The 7,500-nt window shown below is 49.3% G+C and overlaps 1 protein-coding gene across 1 annotated transcript in view; it reads right to left on the bottom strand.

Annotated features, from left to right (window-relative positions):
• Window positions 1-7,500, bottom strand: part of myt1b (myelin transcription factor 1b) — a gene marked incomplete at both ends in the record, with an annotated part of 17,930 nt that overhangs the window by 3,152 nt on the left and 7,278 nt on the right. The window contains 7 exons of the mRNA XM_079741745.1: window positions 1,535-1,597; window positions 2,321-2,389; window positions 2,942-3,004; window positions 3,144-3,298; window positions 4,464-4,730; window positions 7,132-7,316; window positions 7,449-7,500. The exon at window positions 7,449-7,500 is cut by the window's right edge and continues 163 nt beyond it. Coding sequence (XP_079597871.1) covers window positions 1,535-1,597; window positions 2,321-2,389; window positions 2,942-3,004; window positions 3,144-3,298; window positions 4,464-4,730; window positions 7,132-7,316; window positions 7,449-7,500 — 854 coding nt within the window. The remainder of the gene's footprint in view (window positions 1-1,534; window positions 1,598-2,320; window positions 2,390-2,941; window positions 3,005-3,143; window positions 3,299-4,463; window positions 4,731-7,131; window positions 7,317-7,448) is intronic.

The raw sequence follows: 7,500 nt of genomic DNA, 5'->3' as shown, positions 1-7,500 counted from the left end.
GGAGGAGAGGGTTAGAGGTGGGGGGGATCCAGGGAGGGGAGGGGGGTGAGGAGGAGGAGGAGAGGGAGAGGGTTAGAGGGGGGGATCCAGGGAGGAGGAGGAGGAGGAGGAGGAGAGGGTTAGAGGGGGGGATCCAGGGAGGAGGTGGAGGTGAGGAGGAGGAGGAGAGGGAGGAGGAGGAGGAGGAGGAGGAGGAGGAGGAGGAGAGGGTTAGAGGTGGGGGCTACGGGGAGGGGATGGAGGTGAGGAGGAGGAGGAGGTGGAGGTGAGGAGGAGGAGGAGGAGGAGGAGGAGATCCAATGGTGCAAATGGTTGAATGAATACTATGTAAACACATTACAGAAGAACCTACTGAGAAGATGCATGACACAGATAAGTATAAGGCCCTTTTAGCTAAGCATTTTATACCGTAGCTTTCATAGTTTCATGAGAATTACAATAATGCAACAATGCTACTGACACATAACAAGGTTTTCTCTGAAACCCATGTTAAACAACATCAATGACGCGCAAGCTGTTAACCAAGCTATTATCAGGACAGAAGAAGACACAATGCTTTTGATTTTAATGGTGCAAACACAAGATGTAGCACATATATGTCTGATGTATTGGCAATCTAAGCTGCATTACTCTACCATGAACTGAGGTCGATGGAGTCAGCATGTAGAGAGTGTACCATCCCATGAACAGGTGACTTATTGAGGGATTCGGTCACCACTAGTGCCGTCTATGGCTCACGGATGACTGTCCCTGTTGGTTTCATTGATTGCACTTTTGATCTTTTTACTTGTCCCATTAGTTGTACTAAAAGCTGGCATTAAGGCTTTTCTGAGCGGTACGAACTTTAAGAGCTCGATGTCCTCCTGGTTGTCCTTGGTAGGAGATGTTTTAATTCCACTTTTCTTGGCACGCGGGCACCCAGACAGACTGAAAACAGAGAGTATGGAGTTGATAACATAGGGCGGGAAAAGACCTTCAACAAGATGTCACCTGAGTTCGGCCCCCGCCGGTCCAAAGTACCAACGTTGGACATGACTTTATATCTTTATACACATAAAGAGAGAAACAACTAAAGGGAAGTAAGCTTTGCAAAGAGTTCCAAAAGAGGTCAGAAAAAGAGCATCAACGACAAAGCCAATTAGCTGTTAAAACTCCAGTAGGAGTAAAGTCTATTTGAATGGCAATTAGCACAAAGCTGCCAAATATGTCCAGAAACTATGTAATAGAAAGGTTCAAAAATAGTGTGTTTGTGTGGCCCCCGTCTAATGCCGACATGACCTGTCTCTAGACTTCTCTACCCGTGGGTGTATGTGTATGCACTGTGTGAGCTCAGTATATCAGTATTATTATTGATCTTTTCAAATATAGTCTGTGCGTGCGTGCGTGTGTGTGTGTGCGTGCGTGTGCGTGCGTGCGTGCATCCGTGCGTGCGTGCGTGTGTGTTTATGTGTGTGTGTGCATGTGGGTGTGTGTGTGTGCGTGTGTGTACGTGAGTGTATGTGTGTGTATGTGTGTGTGTGTGTGTGTGTGTTACCTTCTATGAGAGGAGTAGTTTCCGGTGATATGACCTGATCCATCACACCCAGGTGTCGGACATCTGGGGTCAAGAGGTTAGACTTTAGAGAGTAAGCAACCAGTACGGCTTATAGAAGGTTTATAGCTTCATCTTCAACACTAATTAACAATTATTCGCCAAAGGCGAAGTGAATAGTAATACAGTACACTATTCACAGAGCCTGAGGTGACACTCCAAAAATAAACAAGATAACACTTTGTGCCGGGATTTAATTGTTTTTATTAGCGGTTTATTTGTTTTTATTAGCGTGACAAGACGACCGCCACGCAATATCCTGAGTTTGAGATCTCAATCATGGGATGTTGCCCAATATCCCGAGATAGGAAACCAATGAAATTGCACCATCTTAGGAGGTTCAGGTGTAGCATATACTAATGAATGATATTATGCGGGCGTTCTAAATGATCCAAACATGTCCCGTCTCTCTCTCAGAGTTCCTCTCTCCTGAGCCTGTCGCCGCCATCGAAGCAAAAATGTTGCGAAGGAAAGTATGGCTACAATTGTACAAGGTAACAACATCACAAAAGGTACTGACGAGCCACGCGTCGGCTGGGACCTAAAACACATGTTGAATACATTGGAGGGTGTGCGAGATAGAGAGCAGGAAACCGTGAAGAACACAGCAGCACGGAGGGCAGCATCGCCACGTCAGTGAGCCAGTGAGGGGCAGTGTCAGTGTGTTACGAGAGCACATGAAAGGGGGCAAGTGCAGGAAAGGGCAAGTCAAGTTAAAGGAAGACATACTTGAGCTCAGCAGTGTGGGCCGCCATGAGGGAGCGAAGGCTCTTATCAGCGAGAGGACACCCAGATAGACTGAAGGAGAAAAGGGGGGGGGGAGCAGGGAGGAGGAGGGGGGAGGTACAGAGGCCCAAGATGAAAGTAAAGAGAAAGTGAGGGCGCCGGTGCAAGAGGATTGAGAAGAATAAGAGCGAGAGAGAGAGAGAGAGAGAGGGAGAGAGAGAGAGAGAGAGAGAGAGGGAGAGAGAGAGAGAGAGAGAGAGAGAGAGAGGGGGAGAAGAGAGAGAGAGAGAGGAAGAGAGAGAGACAGAGAGAGAGAGGGAGAGAGAGAGAGAGAGAGAGAGGGGGGGGAGAGAGAGAGAGAGAGAGAGAGAGAGGGGGGGGAGAGAGAGAGAGAGAGACAGAGAGAGAGAGAGAGGGTGGGAAAAAAGAGTCGTGAGTGAAGGAAAATCAAGAATGCAAGGCATACCAAGGTCATTTAGGAAGAGCAAAACTGCAGGCAAAGGCCTTAAATTACTGATGCATATCAAAGTCATTGATCGACCTCGCTTCCTGTTGCCCACGTTCTCTTATTGCCTCTGGGGACCAAATAAAAAGCCCTGAGACCAAAGGCATGCGAGGGTCTACCTGCGATGGGACGCGTAGTTCCCCGTGATGTGACCACTGCCGTCGCAGCCAGGTGTGGGGCATCTGGAGTCGATGAAATGAGTGGAGGAGACAAGGAGGTCAGGGAAGGAAGAGAGAGATGACGGGTAAGGTTGAGCGTCCAAGGGCAATTCGATCTCAGCCGGTCCGAGCGTTAATCTGCCCCTCTTTGAGGTTCGCTTACAAGAGCAGGTCTTTCTTGGCGTCCTTGGCAGGGAACTTGACCTTGTAGTTTGGGCTGGTGACCTCTCCCGGGTACTTCCTGTCCTCATGGCCCTCTTGCATCATGTCACAGTCCTCCTGGTCGGACGACGCAAATGACTGACCGGTGTGCTCGATCTGAAAATAAAAAAACCATCAGAAATAGTCATTGGACTGTGTGTGTGCGTGCGTGCATGTGTGTGTGTGTGTGTGTGGTTCTTTGAATAACGTGCAAAGTGCTGTTTGTGTGGTTTGGGTTTATTTTTAAATGATGTTTTGGTTCAGAGAATACTTTTTCATTACCTTGTTGTTTACTAAATGCAGCCTCTGCATTTCTGAGTAAAATGAACAATACACAATTATTCTTTCCTTTTCTATTCCTCTTCTGCGTTACTCTTTGTAGGCAAGTGCTGCTTCCAAACCCGGCGAGTGGACTCATCAAAAATTAACATTCATGGCCCTTTGTGTTTCTTTTGAAAAGTTCAAAGGAGTGAGAAATTTGCATATGTGCCAAAGCCGGGATGGTGCAATATACCTGACACGCACTCTGATGTGCACATGGCACGTTTAACAGAACAATACACCTCCCAGTAAAGAGAGCAGGGCTCCCACTCTCCCCTGAATTAATGATGAAAACACAACTCAAATAATTGGGAAGCAGGCTGCAAAAAGTTTGTGGAAAAGACAGAAAAAAACAACCTCAAACAAGCTCATCCCAGCCCAGAGGTAGCTGTTTGTCTCCTGATAGGTTTTGAGATAGCGCACTGTAATGAACCCCTACCCTAAGTGTCCCTGTCCCTGACAGACAGACAGACAGACAGACAGACAGACAGACAGACAGACAGTACACTGCCCCCCAGAGACAGACAGACAGACAGCACAGTGTACTGCCCTCAGTGTCCCCCCAGAGACAGACAGACAGACAGACAGACAGACAGACATACAGTACACTGCCCCCCAGAGACAGACAGACAGACAGTACACTGCCCTCAGTGTCCCCCCACAGACAGACAGACAGACAGACAGACAGACAGACAGACAGACGGACAGACAGACAGACAGACAGACAGACAGACAGACAGTGCACTGCCCTGAGTGTCCCCCCACAGACAGACAGACAGACAGACAGACAGACAGACAGACAGACGGACAGACAGACAGACAGACAGACAGACAGACAGTGCACTGCCCTGAGTGTCCCCCCACAGACAGACAGACAGACAGACAGACAGACAGACAGACAGACAGACAGACGGACAGACAGACAGACAGACGGACGGACGGTGTCTCTCTGCTCCCTGACCTCGTCCATGTCCTCCTCCCGCCGGCGGTTGGGCTTGGTGTAGTCCAGCGGCCCCTCCCACTCCTCCTGCTTGTAGGCGTGGCCAAGGCGCGGCGACGTCATCCCGCTGCCGTCGCCGTGGTGATGGGGGGAAGAGGAGGATGCGCTTGAGGAGGGCCCCGGGGAGCGGACCCCGGGGCTGGCCCCCGACAGGCTGCCCTCCCGCTTGATGGCCTTCTTCATGCTCAGGTCCAGCGTGCCGTTCTCGTCCACCTCGATGTCCGTCTCCTGGAGAGAAGGGAGAGGGGTAAGGGAGGGCTCAGCCTCACTTCCACCGACCCATCAGGTCTCCATTCAGGGGGCCGTGGGGAGGGTAGCCTGCAGCAAGCCCCGGCACAGAAGATACTGTCGTTCTGAAATAATACTGGACACCTGTCGTTGTCTACTGTAAGACACAATGGCACAGGACGATAAGCCATGACGCTATGGGACGCTATGTGTAATGATGAACGGTTCCTGTCGTTCTGTATGCTGATGAACCTCAGCATCCCCGCCAAAGAAGTCTAATCACCCTCTTGAGGGTAGTTGTGTTGCATTGTGGTGCATATACTCTATAGAAAAATGTGGTACTTTGTGACGTTGCAACTCTAAAGTTAGAAATCAAAAAGTATATTTAACCTTGTAAACATTGGTTTATAGTGGCTACATCTTCCTTCAATGCTTTCCTTGACAAGATATATTTGTCTGCTAGTTTAGTGCCTATGATAGGGTGCTACACACTCTTAGAAAGGCACATGAAAGAAACAGCAGCAGTCTATGTGGACCCAATCAGGCCTCTTTGTGATCACAGCACACAAGCAAGAATCAGCTTGATGAGGGCCTTCCTTTGCAAAGCATGTTGGAAATAATCTTCTATGTCCGATAGCCAAGAAGTCCAATCTAGTGTACCACCGGCCCGGTGTGTGAATGGATGTAGAGCGAGGAGTGAGGAACAGCAGTATTCAAATCAAAATGGCGTTCTTATGTGATGAGAGAAAAAAAAGGCTGAAACGGTGGAAGTGAGAACTGGGAACAGATCCCAGGAAAACGTCTCCCCCCTCTGGTTGATTAGCCCAGTGTTTTAATATGTAATGTGATGTTTGATGTTGACTTGTAAATGAGCTCTGACATGTTGATGTTCTGCTAAGCCCAGGCGTGTATTCGCCCTGTGGATCAACATGCTGCCAGATATATCCAGCTTTGCCTCTTTTATATTCTCTTAAAATTGTGTCAGGAAATCGAAAAAATTATAAAGCAGTCAGTCTCCGTCTCTCTCTCTCTTGAACTCTGTGAGGCAAAAAGGCTTTTAAAAATCACAATGTGGGGGTAAGCTGTGCTTCAATTACTCCTCCTGTGCACACAGAGGGAAAATAAAAGAGAGAGAGAGAGAGAGGGAGAGAGGCAAAGAGAGAGGCGAAGAGAGAGAGAGAGATAGAGAGAAAGGTTTTTACAGAGACGAGCATATTAAAACAGTGAAACATAGAAAGTAACAGGAAAATGTGGAGAGACAGCTTAAGAGAGAGGGAGGACTGAAAGAGAGTGGGAGAGAGAGAGGGTGAATGGGAGGGAGAGGGAGAGGTTGATTTCTGTCCAACAGATAATGGCAGGAAGGCTAACTGGAGTAAAAGGAGTCCAGGGGAAATGGCGGTTGGCCAAATTTAATAACAAAACACAGAAAGCGTGAGGGAAGAGAAAGATGAAGAAGGGAGTGTGAGAGGTGATGCAACCGCGCCTCAACACCAATGTGTCCCTTATGATGTATTCAGACAGAGGGCTGGTGGGAGAGAGGGGCACACAGGAGGAGAGGGCGATGAGACCCAGGTAGAAAACAACATTTCTGTCCTTTATTTAAGCTCACAAACTCTGTCCTTCTCTTTCTCTGTCTTTGTCTCTCTGTTTCTGTCTTTCTGTCTCTCTCTCTCTCTGCTCCCTCTCTCTCTCTCTCCCTCTGTGTCTCTGTCTCTGTCCTCCTCTACTTATCTCTCTCTCTCTGTCTCTGTCTCTCTCCCGCTCTACTTATCTCTCTCTCTCTCTGTCTCTCTCTCTCTCTCACTCTCTCTCGCTCTCTCTCTCCCTCTCCCTCTGTATCTCTCTCTCTCTCACACTCTCTCTCTCTCTCTCTGTCTCTCTCTCTATCTCCCTCTCTCTCTTTCACTCTCCTCTAATCTCCCTCAGCTTGGCTTCCAAGGTTCAATCTGCAATACAATCAGTTAATACAATCTCTATTTCCACAGCACCTGGGGAAGAGGAATAGTTGTTGCTATATTGACAGAACAGTTGAAGTGACAAAAAGGCTGCAGTATTTTTTGCAGTAAATATATCTTTCGTATGACTTCACTACGGTTTTAATAGTCCTCCCTCGTTCAACAAATGTGTCGTTTGCACGACGCCTCCGCACGGAAGGATCTCTGGACGATGAGGCCGGCCCCAGCCACAGAGTCACTCTGTGCCCACAGAGTCACTCTGTGGCTGGGGGATATTTAAGTGTTTGGTTGTGTATGTCTTTTAATGTGGTTGTCTGAACGTCAAGATTCATTTTGGCATGACTAACCTCTGATGTTCATGTCTTAGGGGGCCCCTGGGTGCCTTGTTTAACCAGGGGCCCCTGGGTACCTCGTCAAACAGATCAACGTGCGGGGGCCCTAGGTACCTTGTTATCGGGCTTGGTGCTGAGGTTCTCCGGTTTCTCCCAGCAGCGCGTGGACAGGTTGAGGATGGCAGTGGCGGCCATGTGCGCCGCCTCGGCGTCGTGGGCGTAGTCGTAGGCTGGGGCCCCTTTGCCGTAACCATGGAGACAGAGGCTGGGGGACAGGGACTTGGGGACGGAGGGCTTGGCTGTGGAGGGGGGGGGGGGGGTGAAACACACATCTGGCTTTAGGGCCGTCCATACTCCCACCAGCTCATAGGCAGCACAGTACGCGGGAAGGAAACCCTTACGAACGAGAGCCCCCCCCCTGCCAGACTCACCCCTGAAGGCTCGCGGTGAGGAATCGCCGGTGGGCATCTTTGGTGCAAGCAT

This window comes from Pollachius pollachius (assembly GCF_949987615.1).
Source record: "Pollachius pollachius genome assembly, chromosome: 8".
In the NCBI taxonomy this organism is placed as follows: Eukaryota; Metazoa; Chordata; class Actinopteri; order Gadiformes; family Gadidae; genus Pollachius; species Pollachius pollachius.
The sequence above is the reverse complement of the archived record's forward strand: the minus strand, read 5'-3'. Positions and strand labels throughout refer to the sequence as shown.